The following is a 27,917-nucleotide window of genomic DNA, read 5'->3' as shown; positions in this document are numbered from 1 at the left end:
AGGACTAGTGACACAGACCTGATGACAGGTGTCCTTTAAAGACGGACCCCTGTCCACTGCCCACTGTGACCTCTGGTGAAGCTCTCTGGATGTTACTATAGTCCCAGGCTGCAATGATCAGCTGTAAGGTGTCTGTAATGAAGCTTTATTGACAATCCTTGTTCCAAAAACACCACAAAATGTTGAAAATCCAATTATCACAGGGTCAAAAATAATTTCTTTTCTGGACTTAGAGTTCTGTTCCGACTTACATACAAATTCAACTTAAGAACAAACCTAAAGAACCTATCCTGTACATAACCTGGGGAAGATGAGTCCTGTATCTACAGGAACGTAAGCAGCTCCTAGTGCTACAGCATATGCGGCAGTGTTACACTGCTAGCGTTATCAGAAACCTCCAATAACGCTCGAAAACGCTGCAGCGATGTACAATAGAAACGTTGTACAATAGGACCGTGCTATAAGCAGTCGGGCATATTCATGAGGGGGTGGTGGTCTGAGGCGCTGCTTCACCCCCTGAACCTCCCTCCTACTCCATAGGCCGGCGGTGACTACCGGGCTTCGCTACTGCCCCCTCATGAATACGCCCGACCAGTTACAGCGCGGTCCGGCGTTTTCCATTGTACAGCACTGCAGTGTTTGCTAGCGTTATTGGAGGTTTCCTATAACGCTTGCAGTGTAACACTTTAGTAATCAGCTCCTAGTGCAGTTTTTAGAGGTGACAGATCGTCTTTAACACAACAAACATCCTATCAAATAACGTATGTATAGTAAAAATGTGATCATACTTCAAGTCATCCAGTTTTTCAGCTTTCTTAACTGGTTGAGGACAAGAATACTTGTCATGATTAGCCAGCCTTTGTGGCATAATACTGAAATAATAGTCTAGGAGACAACCCCACATGGCTAAGGTGATGTTCACACGATATGCGTTTTCAAGCGTTTAGTTTATAAAGCTGTGTGTCTACATTTTTACCGTGACAAATCCCCAATATCACAGCCACATGTGATGTGATGACATCAGACTGAAGTTTCCATCGAGCCAAGTAATCAGGGAGAATAGAAACATTTCTGTGTTCAAGGATTTCTCCAGGACATCAAGAAAGGACTAACTAGAGGAACAAGAATTTTTTTTTTTTGCCCGTGGGCAGTGACACAAACCTATATCATATGTAGGTGTTTGAAAGGGATCTACACATGGGCACCTTTATTAGCCGTAGCCACACTCATATATTACAAGGAGTAATGCATAGCCTAGTAATCTCACTAACACTTCTCTGGGGGTTTCAGCTGGAAAACGGAGGAGGAAATCCCCTTCAAGGACTGACGGCTTTCACAAACTACAAGCAGAATTGTGAATGCAGCTCTGGATGACAAATACAGGCGGCAGCTGAGAATGTAGAGAAGATACAAAATATAAATACTTACACCATATACATTACATGGGACAGAGACACTATTATATGGTCCACTGACTGAGTGTAGGCGGTGATTTATATAGAGGGTGAAACATAACCAGTCTTAGTCAGGACAGAATTCAATGGATCCCTTATAAATGTCCCTTGATTTTATTAGACCTTTAAAGGCTTCCATATTACGGTCTGTTTACGCCACCAGTCTTGTGTTATTGGACAGAAGCGGAGACACTTTTTTCACAACTGGAATAACGGAAGCCTGAGGACGCGGACACACACACGCGGACACACACTTCAATAGGTGATCGCAGGAGGAGTCTATTTGCATTGCAGTTACTTCAATATGTGAGGAGGGGGACATCAGACCTAGGGAGGGTGGGGGACATCAGACATGCAGCGGTTCTGTGTTCATGGGAAAATCATACCTGGTGAGGATTGAGGAGCAGAACATCAAACATGGAGGAGGTGGAGGGGGGTTTGTGTGAGGGAGGGGTGTGAGGAGGGGAACATCAGGCCTGGGGAGGGGGGGGGGGGTTAGACCTGGAGAGGGCTCTATGTGAGCAGGGAAGCATCAGACCTAGGGGGGTGGCAGAGGAGGGGTTGTGTGAGGAGGGGCCATCAAACCTTGGGGAGGAGGGTAGACCTGGTGAGGGCTCTGTGTAAGCAGGGTAGCATCACACCTGGGGGGGGTGGGGGGGGGGAGGGGGGTAGACCCTCTGACGGCTCTGTGTGAGCAGGGAAGCATGACACCTGGGGGGGGGGGGGGTTGTGTGAGAAGGGGGCATCAGACATGGGGGATTCTGTGTTAGGAAGTGGGGTTGGCTTCTGAGTGAGGAGGGATACAAGACCTGGGGGCTAGCGTTATAGTAGTTATATTCTTCCACATGTGACATAAGGTGACCCAGCTCTAGGGCAGGGGGATGGGAGGGGGTAGATAGGATAGCACGCAGTAGGCGTGCATAGTTAGGAACTGAAAGAGTGCCGGGCCGCCTGTGTGACGTCCACAGTAGCCCCTTGAGTCCAGGACAACAGGCCGCCCAGTAAGTGTTTTTAGTTTAAATCTTGTCTACCCGAGTGCTAGAAGTGCAGAGCACAGATGTTATCTACAGGAGTTGTTACTACCTTGTATTTGGGCAGCTATTGTTTGGTATGGTCCCATATTATTCCTATCCTCATGGCACCCATACACAAGCATGTATAAGCATCTGTAAAGACAATAAGGTTCAACCCAACACCGTCACGGATCCTGCACAACGCCTCTGCAATAAAGCTTCCTCTTCACAAACATCTCAGCCCCATCTTCGATATCCGGCTGTTCTGCACCATGTTATGTTGTCTTGTCTTTCATAAATCGTCCCTATGGGAGAGAGAGAGAGAGAATGTGAATTAAAGGGAATCCTTCACCACCGCCATCAACTCTTTACGCCCCTTAATAAATGCTGCTCCCCTGTTTTTGGCATCTATTGGTATTTTCTCTCTAGTCCCCACCATTTTTGGATAAACAGTGTTGATATTTTCGGATCCCTACTGTCGGATAGGCAGAGTTTGACAGTCTGTAACACCCATCTGACAGTATAAGCCTAATTAAAATAGTTGCAGTAGCTAATATGCTAATGAGGCAGATGGGTGGTTCTAGGCTGGATCAGACAGTGTGGCTCCACCCATCTGACAATAGGGATCCAAAATATAAACACTGATTATACAAGATTGGTGGGAACTAGAGTTTCTGGGTGTTATGTGACTTGTAATCATCACTTTCTTACAAATCCCATCTATTTTGGTGGGATCGGCAGATCCAATATGTAATTGGGGAGATTTTCCTTGAAAACATAAATGTAAGTGGAACAAAAGATTGAGCGTTTTAAATTCAATTGTTCCCATGGTCAATAAGCTACCAAAGTGGTATAGCAGCTGCCCCATTCCTCTCTTACTACTGCAAACACATGCAAGCTCAGCCAAACTGAGCATACAAGTACTGAGAAATCAGGTGGAATAGCTGTCAATAGAACAAGCATTTTATCGAAAAAGTGTCTAGCCATCTTAAATCATACAAGTCTTTGAAGGGATTTTCCAGGGTAAAAATGTTTATAGAATATGTCCTAAATCAACACCAGGCACCCCACCGATCAGTTCTTCATAGCAGCCAATGCACACAAAATGTACAAGAAACAAACAGCTCCGTTCTCCCTGTAATGGTCAGACCACGTCACTGCGAATCAGCTCCCATTCATTTAATTGGAAGCTATGCTGTAGTGACAATTCTCAGCCACTACAAAGAGTATGGCGCTGTGTGCATCCGGTTACGTTCTGTGTGTATCAGCTGCTCAGAATATCTGATCTGTTGTGGCGCTGGGTGTTAGTCCCTGACCAGTCCTATATTAATGACCATTGGGTAGGTCATTGATATTTGACCTGGAAAATCCCTTCAAGCTTGTGATGAAATTGTTCTTACTTTGGCCATTGCTTCTTTTTGTCGGTCAGCGGCACATACATGACACCCATGAGCCGAGCTTTTGTGATAATCCCGCCACTATCTTTATCATACTGCTCAAGAACTTGACTTCCACCTTCCGGCCCCACAGGTAGGATCAGTCTTCCCCCGGGCTTCAACTGGTTCAGTAGCTGCTCAAGATAAAAGTATGATACATGAAGTGGTTAAATGACATCACAAGTAACATCTATGCAAAAGACTATTGCTTTACCCCAAACATATTTATCATAATATTTGAGGAGTCCGAAACCTTGAGGTCACGTTCCCGCAGTTCATTATATTCCTGGTCACCCCTGGACATGTGATGTCACACAGGCACACTGCTCATTATATCACTGATCATGTGATGTCACACCGGCGCACGGCTTCTTATATTCCTGGTCATGTGACACACAGGTGCACCGCTCGTTATGACCTTGTTCATATGATATCAAACAGGTGCGCAGCTCATTATATCACTGGTTATGTGATGTCACACAGCTCGTTATACTCCTGGTTATGTGACACACAGGTGCACCACTCGTTATACCCTTGTTCATGTGATGTAACACAGGTGCACGGCTCATCATCGTCATCACAGAGAGTAATTATAGCTTTGTAATATAACGAGGCGCGCACCTGAGTAACATCTCATAACCAGGGATATATGAGCCGTGCACCTGTGTGACATCACATGACCGGGGATATAACGAGCTTCGCACTTGTGTGATATCACATCACATCACCAGAGACCAGGAAGTAACCAAGGAAGCTTTCTGTTGATTCAGAGATCAAGAAAAAACGCAAATAATTGACACAGAAAGAATACTGGAAAATTGTATCATTTTCCATTCATTACACAAACAACAACTCGGGTGGGATCTCCCCTGTAATGTGGCGCTGAAGAGCAGGGGCAGAGCCACTTAAAGGACCAATATCTATTAGAATATCAGGTGGATCCTGAAAGAAGCGGCCGACACTCTATTCAATGTGGTGTCCTCACAATCCTCCCTCCCTTTCACTTCGATGTGAGTATGCTTAATAAATCTCTGCTTTGAGGACGGCCGAGTCACACAGCTCCCTCATTCCCCCTTCCCTCAGGATTTCTCTTCAGCGAGTCAAACACAGCCTACTCCATCAATGAGGTAGCTGATCCCAGACACACAGTGATTAGGCTGAAGAGAAAATGAGCCGCTTGAGTCTCCTGGCAAAGTGCCAGCAACTTTTTTTTTTTTTATTTTTTTTTTTTTAAGTGATTTTAGCTAGATCTGAGCCATGGATTGTAATAGAAAAAGGAGCAGTCTGAACACTTCTGTGGGAACCTGTATTTAACTTTTACAGGGAAAACCTGATGACAGATTCCCTTTAATTAGAGACAATCCGATTGAGATCACAAATGTAGGCAATGCAGCTTCCACTGCCAGGGGCAGAGCCAACAAAATCTTATGGTAGTTATACACAGAAAAGAGGCTGATGTGGATGGTGGGTTAATAGAGAAGCTCATGGGAGGAAAAGACCTGGTGCTATAGTAAAGATCAGGGGCGTAATTACAGTGGTAGCAGCCATAGCAACCGCTATGGAGCCCACAGTGTCAGGGGGCCCCATCATCCGACCTGACACACTGAAGAGTGGAGGATGTGCATCATTATATCCATATTATGCTGCACTTTGTACATCATAATATGTATATAACAAATATGTGATGTATATATGCTGCATCTGTGATGTGTATATGCTGTATGTGTATACGGTGTAGGCTGCTGCATATACTGTATGTGTGTATATATTCTGTGTGTTTGTATAAGTCACTGTATGTGTGTGTATATTCTCTATATGAGTGTTCATAAGTGTATAAAATATGTGATTTGTAACTTGCATGTGTGAGTATACAAATATATATAATTTTGAAGTTGGAAGGTGGGCCCCAAGCCGAAGCCTGCTAAGGGCCCCTGCCACTACTAGTTACGCCACTGGTAAAGATGTGAGCTCATTCAGTATAGTTAAGCAGGAAACCCAGTGACTGGGGATGCCCCTATTATACACTTACCTCCTGTGGTACTGTAGCAGCTGCTGCCCCGACATGAATAGCATCATAAGGACCTTCTTCAGGATGACCAAGCCTCCCATCTCCTACTGCACACATCAGGGATATAGAAAGAAGTATTTTACAAGGAACACACTCCACCAGCTGTACTGCCTCAGCGTAAAGATGAGGTATCAGAGACTTATATGTAAAAGTGTAAATCCTATAGGTACCCCCCCGCAATATAGCTCCAATGTATAAAAGTATAAAAATTCTCAATACATCACCCATATTACATGTGCACTTACCTATGAATTTTACACGTCCAGTGCTAAGTAGTTCAGGATCATCTTGCTGGACATTTTGAATAGAAGAAAGGACAAGCTGCTCAATGTGTTCTATGCCTACAACCTTCCCGGTAGGACCTACCTGAGGAGAGGGGAGTAAAATACAGTACATACAGTATAAACCAAAATTGAACATACACAAATAGGGAAAGGAAAGGAGTTATAATGGTGTATTATTTCTATCACAGTATACTGATCGTGCTTCCCTATAATAATTATACTCCATGAAGCTTGTTGGAGAGCATAAATAAAACCTATCTTTCAACCCTCAGAACAGGGGGGTGAGAAAACCAACATAAACAGCAAATGACGTCATAAACGGTAGAAAATTGTAAATTTTATTAAATTCAAATATAGCGTACTGGTTAAAAATGAGCCCCACTACAAAAGGGGGGACACAAGCAAGAGTTGCATCGCAGGCAACAGATCAATACATCCATATGTAAAAAACATGTATGGGCATCCGTGGCCTTATACAAATATGCAATAGTGACGTTGGGGAGCATGAAAGGTGATAGGTCACATAACCTGTAATCAAGGCATACATACTGCTGTATCAAGCTTACCCATATTGAAATCGTTGCCCGAGATAGCAGCAACCCCGACGCGCGTTTCGGCTGAGAGACAGCCTTCGTCTGGGGGTGTGAATAGTGAGGAAGCTGTAATGTATTTAAAGGGGTTGTCCACTTACACAAACCATATCAATCATTTGCTGAAAGTAAATGTTATACAACTTTCCAATATACTTTCTGTATCAATTCCCCTAGATCTCTGCTTGCTGTCCTTCTATGGGAAGCTTCTATGTTTACTTCCAGTGGATAGATAGGAATCTTGCCATTACACAAACAATATCAATTATTCGTGGAAAGTGGACAACCCCTTTAACCCCTTAATGACCGCCCTATCGGGAATCTACGTCGGTCATTAAGGGTACTTCTTCTGACGCGACGCCTTTCTACGGCGCCGTGTCAGAAGAAGATTTCGGGACATCGGGTCCTGCAAGTGCCGGTATCACAGCCCAGACCCGGCACTAACACCCGGGATCGGAAAAACTCAAATATAATGTAAATACAGTATATAAAACACAAAAACACACGGAAAATTTACATATTTGGTATCACCGCGTCCGTATTAATCTGTACAATAAATCTAAATCAATATTGAACCCGCTCGGTGAACGACGAAAAAAAAAAACTACGAAAAACTTCCTGTAACATACAATTTTTCATCAAACACCATCACAAAAAATGTTTTAAAAAGTGATCAAAAAAAAGCTACGATCCCTAATATGATACGACTGAAAAGAACAACTCTTTTCGCAAAAAATAAGCCCTCAACGAGGTCTGACAACAGAAAAATACAGAAGTTATAACCCTAAAAAGTTGTCAATAGTAAAAACAATGCGATATTCTCCAATATTGGTTTTGCTCAGGAAAATTGAGCAAAGATAAGAAAACCTATATAAATGAGGTAACACCGCAATCGTAGTGAACCAGAGAATAAAGATAAAATATTATTTTTATGTTACGGTGAGCGGGGGAAAAAAATGCTAAAAATCCAAAATAAAAATTGATGATTTTGTTTGTGTCCCCCTTGAAATAGTTAATAAAATCTCATGAATAAGGTATAGACTCCCAAAATGAATTATCTATACATTGTATCTCATCCCGTAAATAATAAGCCTCATATGTTTGCATTACCAAAAAAAATTAAAATGTATAGGTAGCACAATGTGACAATACAAATCTGCTGTGAATGGCGCCTCCATTCATTCTATGCTCGGCCGTGCGCCCATACAGCAGGACACCACCACATATGGTGTATCGCTACACTCGGGAGGAATTGGGCATCAAGCGTTGCAGTGCGTTTCATCATTTAATTTATTCTGAAACTGTCAGTTTGGCCTAAATGAATGTATTTTCCAAAAAAATTCCATAGCTTCTAAATCGCCGGTCCATATTGTTTTAACCCATGTGAAACACTTAAAGGGTTAATGGACTTAATAGAAGTTGTTTTACATACATTGAGGGGTGAAGTTTCTATAGTCATTTATGGGGTTTTACTATTATTTAGGCCTTACAAAGTCACTTGAAGGCGAGTTTTCCCTCAAAATGTGAGTTTTGGCAATTTTCATGAAAATGAGAAAAATCGCACCTAAAGTTCTGCACCTCATAACATCCTAGAAAAGTGACCGCAAGCATAAAATATCATCCCAACATAAAGCAGATATTCTGTAAATATTAATTATCAAGCTTTTTGGGTAGTTTTACTTCCTGTCTGTAAAAATTCTTCATTTTCCAAGTTTGAAATGTTCCGCTTTCCAAACTTTTGCCAAATTTTCACTTTTTTTCAAAATGAATCGCAAAACGTATCACTTAAATTTTTATAACTCACATGAAGTACAATGTATCACGAGAAAACATTCTCAAAATCACCGGGATATGTTAAAGCGTTCCGAAGTTATAACCAATTATTGTGAGACATGTCAGATTTGAAAAATCGAGTCTGGTCATTGAGCTAAAAACTAGTGTCGGTGATAAGGGGTTAAGAATAATTAGAGATGATGATATATATAACTGTATAGTAATGTCCAAACTACGGATCTGCCACAATGACTGTTGACGTCCATTCAAATACAGACGATAGGAGAAAATACTGCGTAGCTGCAAATATACGCCAGAGTAGGACCTACTGTGGGTTAAGAAACTTGGGCACTAAGAACCCATAGAAATGAATTTTTTCAGGTGCCATTCGTTGACTCAACATATGCCACATGTGTTTTCTTCCCCTGATGACACCACAGAGGTGGCAATATATAGGATTTTATAGATGACAATAATCGGCTAATGCTAAATGCTGCTGTTAGCGCAGAGGACAGTCGGCTTCTGAAATGATGATGGTCACATGACCTTATGGAACTCCACTAACGCTAGGTCAGATGAAGAGATCATGGACAATAAAGTGTTACTATGACTATACAGGCGGTCCCCTACTTAAGGACACCCGACTTACAGACAACCCATAGTTACAGACAGACCCCTCTGCCCACTGTGACCTCTGGTGAAGCTCTCTGGATGCTTTAAAATAGTCCCAGATTGCAATAATCAGCTTAAAATTGTCTGCAATGAAGCTTTATTGATAATTCTTGGTCCTATTACAGCAAAAAAATTTGAAACTCCAATTGTCACTGGGGCAAAAAAAAAAAATTGTCGGGAACTACAATGATAAAATATACAGTTTCGACTTACATACAAATTCAACTTAAGAACAAACCTACAGTCCCTATCTTGTATGTAACCCGGGGACTGCCTGTAGTTACAATCACGCAGATGAAAAACTAAGCTTTGACGCCATCTAGTGACAATATAATTGACTAGTCATTGGATAGCGGTTCAGTGCTGATACATGTGGCTATTACTCAAACTGGATGGCAAATAGAATAAGAGGGGGAAGTTAAGACCATTTGGAATTCGCTACATGTAGAATAGTACATCAGTAATTAATGTGACTGTCAGTGAATAGTAAAGGGCGAAAATAAGCCCAGTCGTCACCCTGCTTGTAATATCAACCAGTTATATGCCCATCTAAACTATAAGAAATTTATACGTATAAAGAATATTGTGGGAAGTAAATCAATATTAGTAACTATAAATAGGTTATGCAAAACACATCACAAAAGCATGAAAGGATCAAAAACACAATTCAATCCATAACATTAATTTTAGGAAATCTACCATTTGATTTGATGCATTATAAACCAAACTACCTTGAGAATGCTGTAGCTACACTGAGGCAGAAACATAGCTTGTTTAATCCCTGAACCAAGTGGTTTTGCTGAAAAAACTATTATAAAATTATGATAATGAGGCTCTGTTGCTTCTGTGGGTGCTGTCCTCACCTTAATTATGCACTTTTCCAGTCTCGTTCCGCCCAGCATAAGCCGAGAATACGTCATCACCGTGTTGTCCCTGACAGGCAAAAGTAATCAATTGCTGCACCATCCCCCAGCTGCTGTATACGAGTCATCCAGCTCAGGTTGATTAGTCCTGTCTGGACAGTTCAGGCAGCTCCTGTGTATGTGGAAGTAATGTGTTTATGTACCGCAGCCAAGGCCCTTCCCAAGGTCTTGAATTTTATAACAGTTTTTTTGAGCAAAACCACTCAGTTCAGGGATTAAACAGGATACATTTCTGCATCAGTGTCGTTACAGCATTCTGAATGTATGTTTGGTTCATAAGTAAATTAGTATACCAGCTAGCTTGTAATATCAAGCAGTTATATGCCCATCTAAACTAGAAGAAAATAAAATCTAGCTAGCAGGCTATTCTGGTCCAATGTTAACTCACTGGGGCTTATTTACTAAGGGTCCGTGGAGCGCATTTTTGTTGGGTTTCCCGACAATTTTAGTTTTGTGCCGCATTTAACAGGGGATTTTGGCGCACACAATAGGATTTTGGCTCATTGGCACTGGCTTGCACGCGACACAAATCCGGGGGCGGGCCATCAGACAACCTGACAGATTCGGACTACGTGCGGGATTTAATATTTCGAATTGTGTCGCAAGACACGCACTGGGAAGAAGAAGGTGAACTCCGGCAGACCTCGGCGGGGAAGCGCCAAATGCAGTAACTCGGGCGCACGAGGTTCCCGAATCGCGACGGACTTCATTTTACTTTGGACCGTCTGAACCGGGGATCATGACAGGACCGGGTAAGTAAATTTTCCCCACTGAGTGCAATGAATTGTTTATTACAGAATAAAAATAAAAGTTATATTTGAATTACATTTTTCCTATGGAATAAGTCATGTCTAGGTGTTCAATTTCAAGCATCTGTTTCTTTTGTGGATTCGTGGAATCAACATAGAACACACAGAGCATGTGCATGGAGCCTTCTGCTAAATGACTATGGCCGCCCATACACATAAGATCACTATTGGCTGAACCCACAAGAGTCTATGCAAACAGCAGACCTAATCTTATGGGTACGGGAATGTCCTTACCTGGTGTTTAAAGGGACCGCAAACCAGGAACCTCAATTTCACTAAAGACGGGTTGCAGAAGTGACCGGTGTATATGGGGGAAGGGGCAACTTAAACTTTCATTCAAACTGTGTAATAAAATTAACTATTGTGAAAGCAGAAGAACGAGTTATGTTTATATTGATGTTGGAGTCAGACCTACCATTCTAGCAAAGCAGGCAGTGAGGTAGCCACTGCCCGAGCCGACATCCAGCGCCCTGGCCCCTTCATGCAGCTTATCTTCTAACAACTCCAGGGCATGTGCATGCTGTAATACAGAGATATACGGTTATCCTCAAATTATACATACCCACAGATACATATACAGGCAGTCCCTGGGTCACGTAAAAGATCAATTGTACTCAAGTTGAATCTCACCCCCTCCTCCTCTCCCCGGGGCCGCCATGTGCCCACCGTGCTATGGTACGGCGGGCAATGGCAGTGTGAATGCGCCCTTGGACTGGACGCATTACCTTAGGTTACCTTTGTGTCTCATGCTGGAAAGTTTATCTTTGCACCTTATATAAGATCCTTCTCACAGCCCTGACATCAGCGCTTGTGGACATGCCAGGAGCAATAATGTCAGGGCTGTGGGAACGATTGGATTGTCACCCCCCTCATCCTCATAGACTGTAAGCTCTTGTGTCACCCCCTCATCCTCATAGACTGTAAGCTCTGGAGTCAGCCCTCCTCAACCTCATAGACTGTAAGCTCTTGTGTCACCCCCTCAGCCTCATAGACTGTAAGCTTTTGTGTCACCCCCTCATCCTCATAGACTGTAAGCTCTTGTGTCACCCCCTCATCCTCATAGGCTATAAGCTCTTGTGTCACCCCCTCATCCTCATAGACTGTAAGCTTTTGTGTCACCCCCTCATCCTCATAGACTGTAAGCTCTTGTGTCACCCCCTCATCCTCATAGGCTATAAGCTCTTGTGTCACCCCCTCATCCTCATAGGCTATAAGCTCTTGTGTCACCCCCTCATCCTCATAGGCTATAAGCTCTTGTGTCACCCCCTCATCCTCATAGACTGTAAGCTCTTGTGTCACCCCCTCATCCTCATAGACTGTAAGCTCTTGTGTCACCCCCTCATCCTCATAGACTGTAAGCTCTTGTGTCACCCCCTCATCCTCATAGACTGTAAGCTCTTGTGTCACCCCCTCATCCTCATAGACTGTAAGCTCTTGTGTCACCCCCTCATCCTCATAGACTGTAAGCTCATGTGTCACCCCTCATCCTCATAGACTGTAAGCTCTTGTGATCAGGGCCCTCACTCCTATTGTTCCATATGACCGTTTGTACTCTGTAATATAATATTATATTTGTATATGTCCCCTATAGTATATAAAGCTACAGAATATGATGGCGCTATAAAAAGATTATTATTATTGAATTGGAAAACACTGGGTAATACTCACAGCTGCATTACTACAAATCTCTACTAGAGGGGCTGTCCAGGATCAGGTTTTATTTCATGTAGGTTCCAGGGTGGTATAATAATAACAAACATGGTATACTTACCTCTCTCAAGTGATCCGGCTCCTTTCACTGTCAGTCTCTGTTTGTATACAGAGGCTCAGTGACATCCCATCAACAGAGCACACCAGCTTCAGCAGCAGCTGCAGGCTGTAGTGGGTGCACACACTGTAGAAAAACAACTCTGATGCCAGACAACCCCTTTAAAAGGAAATCCAGCATTTGATTTTATGCATTATGAACCAAAACATACCTTGAGAATGCTGTAGCTACACTGATGCAAAAACATATCTTGTTTAATCCCTGAGTTGAGTGGCTTTGCTGAAAAAAACTATTATAACATTCAGGACCCTGGGAAAGCTGGGTACTGCTGGCTGCCATACATAAGCACATTACACATGGAGCTTCCTGAACTGTCCAGACAGGATGAATCAACCTGAGCTGGATGACTCATACACAGCAGCTGGGTGATGGTTTAGTAGTTGATTACTTCTGCCTGTCAGGCACAACACAGTGATTACATCATCCTCTGGTGCAGTGCATAACTAATGTAAGAAGAAAAACATGGGCAGCCAAAGGATGACAGAGCCTCATTATCATAATTGTATAATTACTTTTTCAGCAACCACTCAGCTCAGGGATTAAACAAGATATGTTTCTGCATCAGTGTAGCTGCAGCATTCTCAAGGTATGTTTGCTTCATAATGCATCAAATCAAATGGTAGGTTTCCTTTAAGGCCTCACATAGGACCAAATAAATGTAACAGGTTGACAACTACACCCAGAAACATGATCAAAACTTAATTAGTTTAGAAAGGGGTCTAGACCGATAGTATTCTGTGCCTTATTGTTTTGCTCTATGGTGTAAATTTATGTTAGTGGAAGAACTGCATCAGTATCTACACACAAGGCACTGATATTTTGTCATATTTGTCTGCATCCTAACAATTTTTTGCATGAGAAAAGGTACAAGGGGAAATTGCATCCATCTTCTTTGTTTTAACTACAGGAGGAACTCACCATGTGGGGGGCACTGATTGTAGCCTTGTACCCTTGAAGGAAAAACAAAAATCCTATTAATGTCTACGGAAAATCATTTTGGGATTTTATTAAGCAGAAAACACATGGTAGTGCTGCTACATCATGACTTTGGGGAATATCATGGTGCAGCAAGGGGCTAAATTAAGTATTATTGAAATTGTGCGGACCCAAAAAGGTAACATGCATTACATCCTTGCAGCGCTGGGGTCCTGGGTTCAAGTCTCAGGGTCAACATCTGCAAAGAGTTTGTATATTCTCTCCGTGTTTGTGTGGGTTTCCTCCGGCTCCTCCGGTTTTCTCCCACACTCCAAAACATACTAGTAGGTTGATTAGATTGTGAGCCCCATTGGGGACAGGGACCAATCTGACAATCTCTGTGCAGCGCTGCGTAATGTTATGTATGCCATACGATATATATCGAAAAATGTAATGCTAGAACTTGTCTTGCAAAAAACAAGCCCTCAACTGCTGACATTTATGCAAAATAAAAGGTTTCAGATTTTATAATTCTATAGGGAAGAAAAGGAAGAAGAGACGTTGTCTAGAAGACTAAAATCTGAATGGTTTATGTGTATTGCTAATATCATATATACCTATGCTCTGCGGGGAATCCATGTATGGGAAATCATGGATATAAAGCGCCCGGTCTGTCGCCATCAGTGCATCTTGCACACGCTGAGATCGGATCACTCCATTCTCTAAAAGATAACGTTTTCACATTAGTCAGAGAAAACTTATACAAGATCTGATTAAAATGGGTTTACAAAAGAGATGGCTGCCAGAACGCCGTGCTGTGCCTATGTATTGGTTGTATCGGGGATTGCCGTTCAGCTCTTGAGAAGGGAATGGGACTAAGTTGCAATGCTGCTCGGAACCTGTGGACAGGTGGGGCACCGTTTATTCAATTCTGGAGACCATTGTAGTTTATCATATGAAAAATTGGCTGCAAAACTTTTTTTTTTCCTCTACATTACATTCAGGATATCTGATGCGTCCCCCTCTGCAAAGCGAGATCTAAAACTCAATACAGCTGTGAATCCATTATTACGCCCAGCATGAAGCAGCTCGCTGGTTATAGATGGCCGAATAACACATGTGAGGAGAAAACTACTGCCTAATTTAGGGCAGATGGTTTAAAAGTTTAAAGGGAACCTGTCAGTAGAAATTGACCTAATAAACCACTACCAGTATGTTGCCAAGCAGTTAAAAACCTTCCAGATCAGGTTTCTTTCATGGCCCAGTGTGGTGGAATCATCTAGAAAATAAAATTTGAAGTGAGATGTAATTCGGTTGTATAGAGTTAAGGAGGCGGAGATTTTAACACGGAAGTCAAGCTCTCTCTTCATCAGAAAGCCCCATCAATGTAATTGATGGTCCTGCATCAGTAACCAGATCTCCTAAAGTCAAATTCATAATATCCATCACAGAGGAGGAGGCTATCAGAGCTCCCCATCCTGACTTCAGTGTTAAACTCTCCACCTCCTTGACTTTATACACCCACTTCAAAAGTTGATTTTCTGGTTGATGCCATCACTCGGAGTCATGAAAGAAATAAAAACCTAGAAGGTGTCGCCCTGTTTGATTTTAAGACAGACAAAGCTGAAAGTATATAAAATATGAGCGAAAGAGCAGCTGTTAGAAACTTATGGAAACAAGATAGTATAAGAGATGGGTCTCACTTCGAAGGTTGTTGATGAGGTCGCTGTGCGTCTTTCCACTAGACGTCCAAGCCATGACCCTCGTAAACAGGAATCCAAATGGTAGCGTTATGGTGGCCAGACGTAAGAAGGAGCTCATGTCACAGGACCGGCGACAGGGTCCGCTGCCTGCTCTGCCAACCAAAGACATGGAAACTTATCACACACACGACCCAATGACTGGAGCTCTGATATTCTGTACCAATCTAGAACAAGATGATGGTCATCTCATCAGTTCTCTGTTAATGCCAGAATTCAGTGTAACACTTAAAGGGGTTTTCTCATGAATGAAAATTCTCAAATTACAATCCCCTAGTGATGTTTACACAATAAAGATCAAGTGAACCCCCTTACTTTACAATATTACTGAGTTTTATTGCTATTTTAATCCTATTACTCCTTAGGCTGGTCAGTGTAAGAATACAGAGTGTGAGTGGACACTAGCTGCTGAGCAGACAATTCATGTGCTATGAGATATTGGGTGCTAAAAATGATCTAAGCACTTTAAATTGGCTTCTGAACAGTCTACACAGAAAAAGAGAGATGTGACAGATCAGAGTCATGAGATGGATATAAGACACAATCACACACTCGGCTCTGCTGCCTCACCTTTATCACACAGAGCCAGCTCTGCTATATACCTCCCCCTCCTGCCTCCCATGGACAACTAAATTGTGTACACCAGGGCTGATAGAGACAGGTTGGAATTATATCTGTCAAATGCTGCATTTTTATTAATAACAGTGAATTAGAGAATGTATTATTTTCCTATCTTGAGTATATTTAAAGAGGACCGGTCACCCATAAAAGTACTAAAGTAAGCAGCTCCTAGCGCTACGCCATTTTTAGCAGTGAAACTGTTAGCTTTACTGGAACCCTCCTATAAAGCTAGCAGACACTGCAGCGGTGTAGCTTCAGAGCGCGGTCCGGTGTATTCATGAGAGGGCGGGACTAGGGAGGCGGTGACTGCCGTATGAAGCCTGGCAGTCACCGCTGTTGTGGGCTTTGAGCACGGACAGGCGTTCCTATTGTACTTCGCAGCAGTGTCTGCTAGCGTTATCGGAGGGTACTGATAAAGGTGGGCTAACGCTAACTAAAGTAAGCAGCACCTAGAACTTTTTTTTTTTTTTAAATAGGTGACAGGTCCTATTTAAGAATCTTCTCTTCGCGGAAATACCCCTTTAAAAAACTTTATAAAAAGTTATACAATTTTCCAATATGTGCTGTATTAATTCCACTTTTTCTAGATCTCTGCTTTACGTCATTATATAGAAGGGTTGCAAAATCTGCGTCCCCCAGAGCCCTGGGTTGGGGACAACACAGACCAGAAATGGATGAGGCCCGGACTCCCACCAAATCATATCACATAAGGCTTTTAAGTTCTGGAGCTCTATGCCGCTGTCAGTGATAAATAGCGCCAAAACTACTGGCTGCGTGTGGAGTACTCCAAATTTTTATCTTCCTGTCCTTCCTCTGCATGGGTATAGAATGACCCCACAACCCCCTCAATTTAGCAATTTCCGTCCTGCCTATTTAGAGTCTCTTGTTATACACAATGTTCAACATTCATCTCTAACCCTTAGGTCGACTGTACACAGCGAGTTCACTTTGAAAACCTAACTCCGTACACTTGTGGGATTTCCAGACTGAACTCAGCATGTCACTTCAGTGATCCAATGTTTTGGTCCCAGAAATCCCGCAAGCGAACATTTCTCGGACCAAAACTTGCTCCTGGGTAACAGATTTAATTCCCATCCCTGACATAACTGCTGCTAACTGATCTGTCACTTTCTGACCATTTTCGTGGTGATGGCCCTTGATGCCTGCTGCTCTATTCATCTCTATAGCAGTGAGTACTTGGCTACTTCCATCAGTGCCACAGACAGCGAATATAGCGGCAATGCAGATGTCTGACTTGCTGCTCCAATCAACTGGGGTACAACAGACCCCTGTACCCACTGCAGACTTTTATGTTCTCACTATGAGAATTACTGGTTAACAGTATTCTGCTCTGTAGGTCAGGAGGCACCCATATAAATCAATTCCGGTTCCCTTTGTCCACATGTAAGCTCTAGTGTTACTGTGTCTCCTTTTCCTTTGTTCCTTTGCCGTCACATAAGGTAAAGTACAAGGAGCTCAGACACTTGTACAAATGAGATCCGAATCTGTGAATGTGCATAAAAGCCAATGATTACTACTGAGGGGGCATGGGGGGTCCGCTGCCTGGTTTATCATAGAAATCGTCTTTATACCAGACACTTCTAAATACCAAGGAGCGCTGCACCGATCACAAATGTAGTTAACGCAGCTCCTTTAATGCTGGAGAGACGTCTTCTGATCACCTTATGGCAGTCAAGGGAACCACAGCCTCGAGTATCACATCACAGAGAACATCTGCCAAGGTGACGTCCTCTGTAATCTCTGACCCAGGAGAGATGAGCGCGTAAACAATCCAAGAAAGACATTACCATTCCCCAAAAATCAAGGGGAGGGGGGAGTAGGTGGTAAGTGCTGAATGTAATACAACGTGACCTTTACATAGGGATGAACAGATCTTATGATACATGATATGAATCCGAAAAAAATCAGGCAAATATAATAAAGATGTCAGACTGCGTCCACATGTGGTGTTAAAAATGCAAGTAAAAACCCTACTGGCGGTGCTCAGCCTATTCTCATATACGTTTGTCATAGGACGCAAGGCAAACTCTACGTGTGAACGCAGTTGAAGGCTAAACGTTGCAACACACTGGAACAGATTTACTTACCCGATCCTGACGCGATCCCGCGGTGCGTTGTCCAACGAGGATTTGGGTCCGGCGCGATTCACTAAGCTCGTGCGCCCGAGTTCCTGCATCCGTCGCTGCTGCCCCGAGGTCCGCCGGAGTTCACCTGCTTCTTCCCGATGCAGGTAAGTGCTTGTCTTGTGACACATTTCTAAATGTTAAATCCTGCACGTTGTCCGAATCCGTCGGGTTGTCCAACGGCCCGCCCTCCGATTTCTGTCACGTGCAAACCGGCGCCGTTGCCCCAAAATCCCGCGGCAATTCAGCACGAAACGGGAATTGTCCGGAAACCCGACGAAAATGCGTCTGACGGACCCTTAGTAAATGAGCCCCAGTGTATGTATTGGTTCAGTGTATACATCAGGAAAGCTCCCAGCTTAGGCTACATTCACACTGACGTATGGAGGACGTATATACGGCCGATATATGTCCTCCATAGACGTCAATGGGCGCATGGCACAGTACCGCTCCGTACCCGGAAAAAGATAGGACCTGTCCTATCTTTCTCCGCAGTACGGCGCCGTGCGCCATTAATTCCTATGGAGAGGGGCGGGGGTGAGCTGCGGTCACCTCCTCCTCCTCTCCCCGTACACGGCCGTTGCCCTCTACGGTACGGGCGGGCAACGGCAGTGTGAATATAGCCTTATACATAGACCGGGCAGGTGGGAGAATACTTTTTGCCTTTAGTTGCACAGAATGGGGCTCATTTACTAAGGGTAACAGATCGCACTTTTGTCAGACTGTTTGCCGTTTTTGGGGACTACATGGCTTGCACAGGTATTTAAAAGGTGTCTGCGCTGGGATTTTGGCGCAGCTGTGTTGGCTTCCATGTGACACAAATTGGGGGGGGCCCGTCAGACGATCTGACTGAGCGCGGGATTTGACTATCAAATTGTGTCACAAGCTACGCACTTACATGCACAACGAAGAAGAAGGTGAACTCCGTCGGACCTGAGCGGGGAAGCGACACTTGCAGGATATCGGGTGCAGGGCATCCTTATAAAGAGAGAAGTAATTGCTCAGCAGAATCTACAGGGGACAGATGCAACTGTAATGCATCCATCCCCGGCGTCCACTGAGCTTATGCATAAGGACAGTCAGTTACGTCACTCGGGAGACATCTATATAAAGTGTCGCTCCCTCCACTGGTTTAGTTTCCGACTAGCTATCGGTAATGATGTAAAGATTTAATTTTGTGGCACTTAGCGTATAATATTTCTGGTGCTTGAATCATATTTTCTAATTTTATTTTCTAATCATATTTTCAAATCTGATGCAAGAAAGGAGGGCAGCAGGAAATCTAAATGTGGGGAGTCATAATCAATCATTTACTGACCCCCCTAGCCATTCACGAGCAGTGCGCTAAAGAATAGATAGACCAGGTAAGCCCAATGCTGTGGGTAGGGTTACGTCTGGAGAAACTGCAACCTGGCCGCCTGGGGCTCTACCATCTTGAAAGAAACGTAAGACTGTCCTCCTATTGGAAGGAGTTTTAGGGTGATGCCACACATGGAGTTTTTGGTCCGTTTTTAAGCATGTGTTTTCAGTCCGCTTAAGAACGCATGCGTTTTTGACCGTTTTTCCTAATTATCTTAATAGGTAAACAGGTTGGAAGCAGCCAAATGCATGGTAAATGGTCCAAAACGCACGCATTTTTAAATAGACTGAAAACGCATGCTTAAAAACGGACCAAAAACGCCACGTGTGGCATCACCCTTAAGCCGGCGGCACACGTGGTGTTTTGAACCCGTTTTTGGGCCATTTTTAAGCAGTCAGTTAAAAAAACGCATGCGGGAAGGGGTGAGTATTAGTTCTTTATTAGTTTTAGACCACTGTCCATAGTAAAATTAATGAAACTGGACATATCAGATTGGTGGGTGTCTGACGCCGATTTTTTAAATTCCAAGTAAGGGTAGAGAACCGTGCTGAGACTTGTTATATGGACCAACCAAAGTATCTAGGACGGCGCCACAGTCGTCTGAAACAGCCCTAATGCATCATAATAGATCCAGGCATCGGGATTGTGGTAATCTTTTTATATTTGCTAAATCAACTTTAACAAATATGCTAATGAGGCAAAAGGGCACTGGGTGTTACCAGAGCCCCACTGTGCTGCAGAGGAAGGGGAAGTGCTGAGGTAGCAAGGGTGAAAGGGGAAGATGGTGTAATAGCCCTTGAAGCTGCAGCGGGGCTCTGACTCATTAGCATAATTAAAAGTTGATTTTAGAAGGAAGGAGATCATGGATAACAAATATAAGAAGATTATCACAGTCACGGTGCCTGGATCTATGAGTAATGTCCCTGGTGTATCATGATGGATTTTCATGGTAGATTTCGGGTCTACATTTGTCAAAAATTGTGCAATTTGTCGCAAATTCCAGAAAAACTGAGGCGTATCCATTCCCACCATGAAAAACTCCCTGCGCTAACCCTCTTATATGTTACTATAATGGCGCCGTCATACTTATTGTCCTATTTTCCTGTGTAATATTTACATAGTTACCTTATGGTTTATATAATTTGTGAATAAAAATAACTAACGCCCCCTACAGTAAAAACCGTGTAAGGACATCGTCACCACCGCTCAGGTCATGTAAAGCAGAGAACTGCACGTTATAGCCTGTAACAAATACTCAAGGCATGCTGGGAGTTGTAGTTTCACACTTGGCAGAAAAGCCGTAAGTTGCAGTCCTAGTGACGCACTACAATATTTCCCAACTGCCATTAAGTATCTCTATGACAGCCCCCACTACCACAGCAGCAGCGACAGCAGCACGACACTCACCTCCACACCCACATTAGCCTTCACGGCAGCCGTAAGTAAACATACACGCGTGGTTGCTATGACAAGATCCTACCACCCACCCCCAGTTTGCTAGGGAGGAAGAACGCGGTTGGTTTATGGCTTAGCAATTGAAAGGTGAGGCGACCTATCACAGCACAGGATGCAGGAAGATGATTGGAGAGTGACGGGGCACGCCCACAGACGGGCGGAAGTGTTATGACCGGAGCTGGAAAGTGAATGGTGAGTTAGTATGTTGCTGCTGTGGGCGCTGTGTAGTGAACAGATCATCATTGCACACCCTTCATGATAGGAGTATGATATTGTTCTGTATAACGATGACCTCCAGAAGGCCATGTAACAGCAGTAGCCCATATCAACCAATCTAATCGCCGCTTTCATTCCGTTATCTCTGCTAAGGATATGCAACCTGAAATCTGATTGGTTACTAATGTTTGCTTGGCTAAAGCTTTGTTCACATTACACCTTTTGTCTGAGCTATACACTGGTGGCATATTGTTTCCACAGGATGGGTTACTTATTTATAATCATTGTCACTAGAGAGGAGGATCCTCCTATCTGCTGTGTGTCTGATACACAGCCTGAGAGACAAATAATGTAGCAGGGCCGGGAATGTGCTGGAGCAGCAGGTCCCTGCACCCTCCTCCCCCCTCTCACAGCCCGGGAGACAGATGATGTAGCAGAGCCGGGAGTGTGCTGGAGCAGCAGTGATGTCAGGTATCTGTGACTGCTGTGTCTGCATAGGCAGCTCAAGTGTGAAATGCTTCACTTCCCAGAGACCCCCTGCCAAATAGGATCCCCCCCAGTGCCTGCTATTCTGCTAGATGTGACTTAACCCCTTAAAGACCTTATTTATTTTTGCGTTTCCATTTTTCATTCCCCACTTTTCACTCTTCCATAACTTAACGGTATTATATATTCTGCGCCATGTACAGGGAAGCGGGAAAAAATCCAAATGCAGTGATATTGGTGAAAAAACGCATTTGCGCCGCTTTCGTTTGTGCCCTGTTTCTAAAGATTTCACTGTGCGCCCCAAATGACACCTCTGCTTTATTCTTTGGTGGGTACAATCACTGAGACGCCACATTTATAGAAGAATTATTATGTTTTAGTAGATTTTTAAAAAATGTACGGTAAATCTTTTGTAGAAAAAAAAAATTCTTAATTTTGCCATATTTGGAGGCCAATAACTTTTCTATACTTCGGTGTGTGGAGCTGTGTAAAGAGGACCTGTCACCCTGAAAAACAGCACTAGGAGGGCGCGTTTACACGGTGCATTTTTCCTGCGTTTTCATTGCATTTGAAACGCATTACAACAGCTGAGGAGAGGTGATTTGCCTAATTACATTACTGTTAACGTATCCGTTTACAGAACACACTCTAAACGCAGTGTCAACACATGTGTTAACAGATGTAAACTGTAATGTAATTAGGCAAATCGCCTCTCCTCAGCTGTTGTAATGCGTTTCAAACGCAATGAAACGCAGGCAAAATGCACCGTGACTGTACCACAATAGCCGTGGGTCTCAGGCCATCCTGTGATTGAGAACCACAGCCCTGTGCCTAATTTATAAGGAGATACTCAGCTTTGGTACTTTACAAAATCCGTAGTTAGTAAAGATTTCAATTCTAATGTTCACCAGGAAACCGAGGAGCACTATCATAATTTTGTCAATCTTGCCTCTCCTCTCCTTCTAAGTAGCGGGGACACAGGTTTGTAACATATTTCAAAACTATTCAAAGAAGTTGCTACCAAAAGTGTTTTGTTAAGGCTGCTTTTACATTTAGTTAACAATGCCTTTACAATATGTTTACATAGTTGTAACACCCTGTAATGTTAACGGACTGCAAACACAGCTCACGTCATTTTACTACAATGTCACTGCAGCAGATGAAGTTTCAGCTCCTATAAAGTGTAACAGCATGTGAATCTGCAGAACTGAGGGGCACTGGTAACACCGCCAAGAGCCCTTCAATCACTTTAGCTTAATTTTGAAAATTGATTTTAGATGAAAGGAGCCCACGGATAACAAATGTAAGAACATTACCACAGTCACGGTGCCTGGATCTATGAGTAAGTGTCCCTGGTTTATCGTGATGGATTTTTGATGGTAGATTTTCTTTGAATATTGCCCAATGACTACTCCATAGGCTACAAAAGAGAATCCTCTGCATACAGCACCACTGTGATTTCCCCTGGGTTCCCCTGCTCCTTTTGGGGCTCACACATGGCGTTTCAATTGCACTTACAATGTGTTTATAGTGTTAACATAAAGTGAATGCAATGTTAAAGGAAATCTACCATGAAAATCCATCATGATAAACCAGGGACATTACTCATAGATCCAGGCACCGGGACTGTGGTATCTTCTTATATTTGTTATCCATGGCCTCCTTCCTTCTAAAATACTAATGAGCCAGAAGACCACCTAGGGGTTGTTAACATCACCACTTTGAGCTGTAGCTTCACAGGCTGTTACAATGTTTTCCCCTCCCTCTGCACTTCCCCCCTCTATTGTAGTCTCACACAATAGTGCACATTGTAACATCCTGTGAATCTGTAGCCCAGAATCAAAGCCCTTTGGGGAATTCATCCCACTTCCAGGCTCATGTTGATTATTGGGATAAACAATCATATGTCACATGTACACATATGTACACAGCTGTCTAGGCAGTATATTTCCCTGGGGTTTGCCTATTTGGTGGCATAGGCTGCAGCGCACCCACCAGCTTCGATGGCCCACAAAATATGTTGTTTATATCGTGGGCGGTGCACGATAATTGATGTTCTCGTCTTTACATTAATGTGGATTAGTGCATTTAATTGGCGCTTGGATTTTCACATTACGGTGTTTTGAGTAGAATAATTGCTGCTCGATGCTCATCATTATGTATCTGCAGTATTGTCAGCGCTCCCATTCACATTTACAATGTGTGTTTACAGCGGGAACAGTCTAATCTGCCATTATTATATGTATTGTGTCTCGTCTTCACCCCTCACGTGGACTGTTTATTCATCCATTCACTGTACATGACCTGCTCTTTATTCACTTTCTCTCTTTTCAATCAATTAGTCCTTGTTCACATTGTGTATTGTTAATAGATGGAGTTCTGTCATCAAAAACTGGATTATATCACCCAAAAACAGAATAAAGGCTCATACATGTGTTAGCGGTGTATAAAACTAAGGAAACTTTGGCCACTTTACCTCATGTTTTTCTGTAATGTGTGTGTGTGGAGGGGGGGGGGATATGAGGTAATTTACCAATATACATCTAGTAATAGTTCTGCTCCGCTTTCTTGATATGTAAAGTGAAGCCTCCTGAATTTTACCTCATCAGCCAGAGATTCCTGCCCATAAAATGGCCGCAGATGGAGGGTCATGTGATCTCTATCTGTCCATGGACATAAGCCCTGCCGGGAACTTATGATAGTATTCATGTATATAAGGCCGTGGTCACACGTTCCCCTAGTGTTTGTGTTCATAACGCAACGTTGGCTCACGGGGGCAAGCCTCTGCACGATCGCATATGCTTTTCCAGGGATACACATGCGATTGGTAAATAGACCCCGTTGTCTTGTATTGTTTAACTGGGGCCTGGTTGCCGATTGCATGCGTTTCCCTGGAAACGCATATGTGATCGGGCCGAGGTCCTCTCCCCGTGCACTAGCATTGCATTATGAACGCAACACTAGCGGAACTTGTGGCCGCGGCCTGAGACTAAGGTCCCGGCAGAGCGATTCCGCATGGACAAGTAGAGATCATATGACCCACCATATGTGGCCATTTGCAACAATGCAGAACACAGGGTGCTTGTTACCGATCGTATGCGTTTCCTCTGAAAAGCAGATGCGATCAGCACAAGCCCCACCCCGTTCGGATTGCGTTTCAATACGCCTAGCAGGTGGAACGTGGACCACCCCTTCAGCTTAGTGCCCAAAAAACTCAGAGCATGGCCTCTTCTTCACCATGTTTGCGGCTCTGCACTCCCAGAGAAGTCTGTGCGGCTGTGAAAAATACGGCTTATACACAGTGCGTCATCTGTGTGTCTTCCGTATTTGCGCTTCTTTTTGAGTGGCGCGCAAAACTCTATGACACAAGGAATACACACGAACCTACTTTGCTGCTACACATGAGGGTAAAAGTTATGACACAAGGTCCTTGAGACGGTTTTTGTGGCCGTAGGAAGGAAACTTTTGTGCCATAATCGTAGATCCAGGCACCGTGACTGTGGTAATCTCCTTATATTTGTTATCTATAGCCTCCTTCCTTCAACCACATTAAATGACCCCGACCACTGCTGACACATACGTGGGTTTTGTCGGCTGTTGTGCTGTGTATTATGTAAGGCCTCTCTTGTATGTATTGTGCTGTTAAAGGAAACCTACCACTTAAAAATGTTAGTTATAAGCCTCAAATACCTTGCACTAGCTCAGGGTGAGCTGGTGCCGGAGCCTATCTTCCTAATTTTCACAACCCGCTGTATTGCTTGAAAAACTTCTTAATTCATTTGATTTCAACCCCACTTTGGCGCAGCATAACATGTTTTCCACGCACCGTGCACGCGACCCTATGTGCGCCCGAATAGGAAGTGCCAGAGAGCTGGTAACATCACCCGCGGCTGCGCAACTTCGTGCAGCCTGTTTCCCCGTGTGAAGTGCCCGAGAGCTGGGTGACATCACCGGCTCTCGGGCACCTCTGAATCAGCCGCACGCGCAGTTGCGCTCATGGTGCGCCGTGCCATAATCTGGTGCACTGAAACGGGTTGTAATATAAGGTATAAAACAGCAATCGGGGGTTTCTTGCATTAATGAAAATATGCTCCAGCACCAGCTCACCCTGAGCTGGTGTGATGTATTTGTGGGTTAGAACTACCACTTTTAACCCCTTAACGCTGAAGCCACTTTTCACCTTCCTGACACGGCCCATTTTTTAAAATCTGACATGTGTCTTTTTAAGTGGTTATAACTTTGGAACGCTTTAACATATCCAGTTGATTTTGAGATTGTTTTTTCGTGACACATTGTACTTCATGCTGGTTGAGAAATTTAATCAATATATTTAGTATTTATTTATGAAATAAATGGAAATTTGGCAAAAATTTTGAAAAAAACAATGTTTTCCAAATTCAAAATTTTCTACTTTTTGGAAAGTTGGTCATATCACTAAAATAACTTTATAACTAATATTTTCCACATGTCTGCTTTAACTTGGCATCATTTTTCAAACCTCTTTTCCTTTATTTAGGATGTTAGGAGGCTTATAACTTTAGGTGCAATTTTTCAGATTTTCACGAAAATCATCAAAACCTACTTTTGGAGGGTCAATTTAGTTAGAAGTGACTTTATAAGGCCCACATGACAGAAAACCCCCACAAATGACACCATTTTAGAAACTACACCCCTCAAAATATTCAAAACAACCTTTGGGAATTTTGTTAACCGTATGAGCGTTTCATGAGGGTGAAAGATAAATGAAAGTGAAATTAGAGAAATGTAATTTTATCTTACTATAGATTCATTGAACACTAAAATTTGCACCTTCACAATGGGTTAAAAAGGAAAATGCATTTTACAATGTTGAGGGCAATTCCTCCTGAGTATGCCAATACCCATTTTGTCACTGTACCATGCTGTACGGGCACAGGGGGGCACCTGGAAGGGAAAGAGCGTTGTTTCGTTTTTGCAGGGCAAATATGGCTGAAAAAGTTTTCATGTGTCAGGATGCATTTGGAGAGCCGTAATGGTACCAAAACAGAGGAAAGCCCCAACATGAGACACCATTTTGGAAAGTACACCCCTTGGAGAGTTTAGCAACGTGTAATTTGTGTATTTTCCCCAACAGGTGTTTGATTCAATTAGGCCCCAAAAGGGAAAAAAGGTGAAAATTTTCTAACAAAAGTCACTTTTACCCCAAATTTTTGTTAGCCACAAGGGATAAAAGATTAAACAACCCCCATAAATGTGTAAAACTATTTCTCCTAAGCACAGAACTGCACCACTTTTGCATATAAAGTGTTGTATGGGTGCACAGTAGGGCTCAGAAGGGAAAGAGGGGCTTTGGCCTTTTAGAAGCCAGATTTGACAATCATCCTTTACATGTGTCAGGATGCATTTGGAGAGCCCTAGTGGTACCAAAACAGAGGGGAACCCCAACAAGTGTCACCATTTTGGAAAGTGCACCCTTTGGAGAATTCAGCAAGGTGTAATATGTGTATTTTCCCCTACAGGTGTTTGCTTCAATTAGGTCCCTAAAAGGAAAAAGGTGAACATTTTCCCCAAAAAGTCACTTTTACGGCTAATTTTTGTAACCCATAAGGCATTAAAGATGAAACAACCCCAAAAAATGTGTACTAGCATTTCTCCCGAGTATAAAATTGCCCCACACATGCAAATAAAATGTTGTATGGGTACGCAGTGAAGCTCAGAAGGGAAAGAGGGGCGTTGGCCTTTTAGAAGCCAAATTTGACAGACATCCTTTACATGTGTCAGGATGCATTTAGAGAGCCGTAGTGGTACCAAAACAGAGGGGAACCCCAACAAGTATCACCATTTTGGAAAGTACACCCCTTAGAGAATTTAGCAAGGTGTAATATGTGTATTTGTCCGTAAAGGTGTTTGATTTAATTAGGACTTAAATAGATAAAAGGTGAACATTTTCTTATAAAGGTCATTTTACTCCTAATTTTATATAGCCACAAGGGATAAAAAAATGTAATAACCCCCCAAAATGTGTAAACCTATTTCTCTCAAGTGTAGAAGTACCCCACATGTGTATATAAAATGTTGTATGGGCGCACAGTAAAAGGAAAGGGGAATGTTTGCCTTTTAGAAGCCAAATT

General features: G+C 43.1%; 2 protein-coding genes across 5 annotated transcripts in view; one reads left to right on the top strand and one right to left on the bottom strand.

Annotated features, from left to right (window-relative positions):
• Positions 1 to 124: 124 nt before the first annotated feature.
• LOC140069510 (protein-L-isoaspartate(D-aspartate) O-methyltransferase-like) lies at positions 125 to 21,171 on the bottom strand. 3 transcript variants are annotated; one of them, XM_072115315.1, is made up of 9 exons: positions 21,058 to 21,171; positions 15,469 to 15,620; positions 14,383 to 14,487; positions 13,769 to 13,800; positions 11,438 to 11,542; positions 6,217 to 6,337; positions 5,933 to 6,018; positions 3,868 to 4,037; positions 125 to 2,772 (listed from the first exon to the last, which is right to left on the bottom strand). In XM_072115315.1, exons 1-9 carry the CDS (start codon positions 21,069 to 21,071, stop codon positions 2,760 to 2,762), a joined length of 798 nt encoding a protein of 265 aa, XP_071971416.1. In that variant the 5' UTR covers positions 21,072 to 21,171; the 3' UTR covers positions 125 to 2,759. The 3 variants fall into 3 exon arrangements, with proteins under 3 accessions (XP_071971416.1, XP_071971417.1, XP_071971415.1); XM_072115316.1 differs by having other exon boundaries at positions 15,469 to 15,615; positions 21,058 to 21,163; XM_072115314.1 differs by having other exon boundaries at positions 15,469 to 15,692; positions 21,058 to 21,150.
• The window catches only part of CCDC32 (coiled-coil domain containing 32), a 19,170-nt gene continuing 12,395 nt past the window's right edge, over positions 21,143 to 27,917 (top strand). The window contains exon 1 of one of the 2 annotated variants that reach the window (XM_072115318.1): positions 21,143 to 21,297. Coding sequence is in view for 1 of the 2 variants with exons in the window: in XM_072115317.1 (XP_071971418.1) it covers positions 21,786 to 21,792 (7 nt within the window). In the remaining variant the exon portion in view is untranslated. Of the gene's footprint in view, positions 21,298 to 21,648; positions 21,793 to 27,917 lie in introns of those variants that run through there. The other variant, XM_072115317.1, reaches the window with a different exon arrangement.

This window comes from Engystomops pustulosus, chromosome 7, assembly GCF_040894005.1.
Source record: "Engystomops pustulosus chromosome 7, aEngPut4.maternal, whole genome shotgun sequence".
In the NCBI taxonomy this organism is placed as follows: Eukaryota; Metazoa; Chordata; class Amphibia; order Anura; family Leptodactylidae; genus Engystomops; species Engystomops pustulosus.
Note: the sequence above shows the minus strand (reverse complement) of the source record. Positions and strands in the feature narration are given on the sequence as shown.

Bases quoted from the DNA above. Each gene is read 5' to 3' on its own strand.
- LOC140069510 (XM_072115314.1), bottom strand. From the start codon at position 15,637: ATGTCTTTGGTTGGCAGAGCAGGCAGCGGACCCTGTCGCCGGTCCTGT. The intron at 13,801-14,382 runs GTATATATGATA...TTTTCCTTCAAG, and splicing joins GGATTCCCCGCAGAGCATAG to GGTACAAGGCTACAATCAGT. The intron at 6,338-11,437 runs GTAGGTCTGACT...CCCTCTCCTCAG, and splicing joins CTGCCTGCTTTGCTAGAATG to GTAGGTCCTACCGGGAAGGT.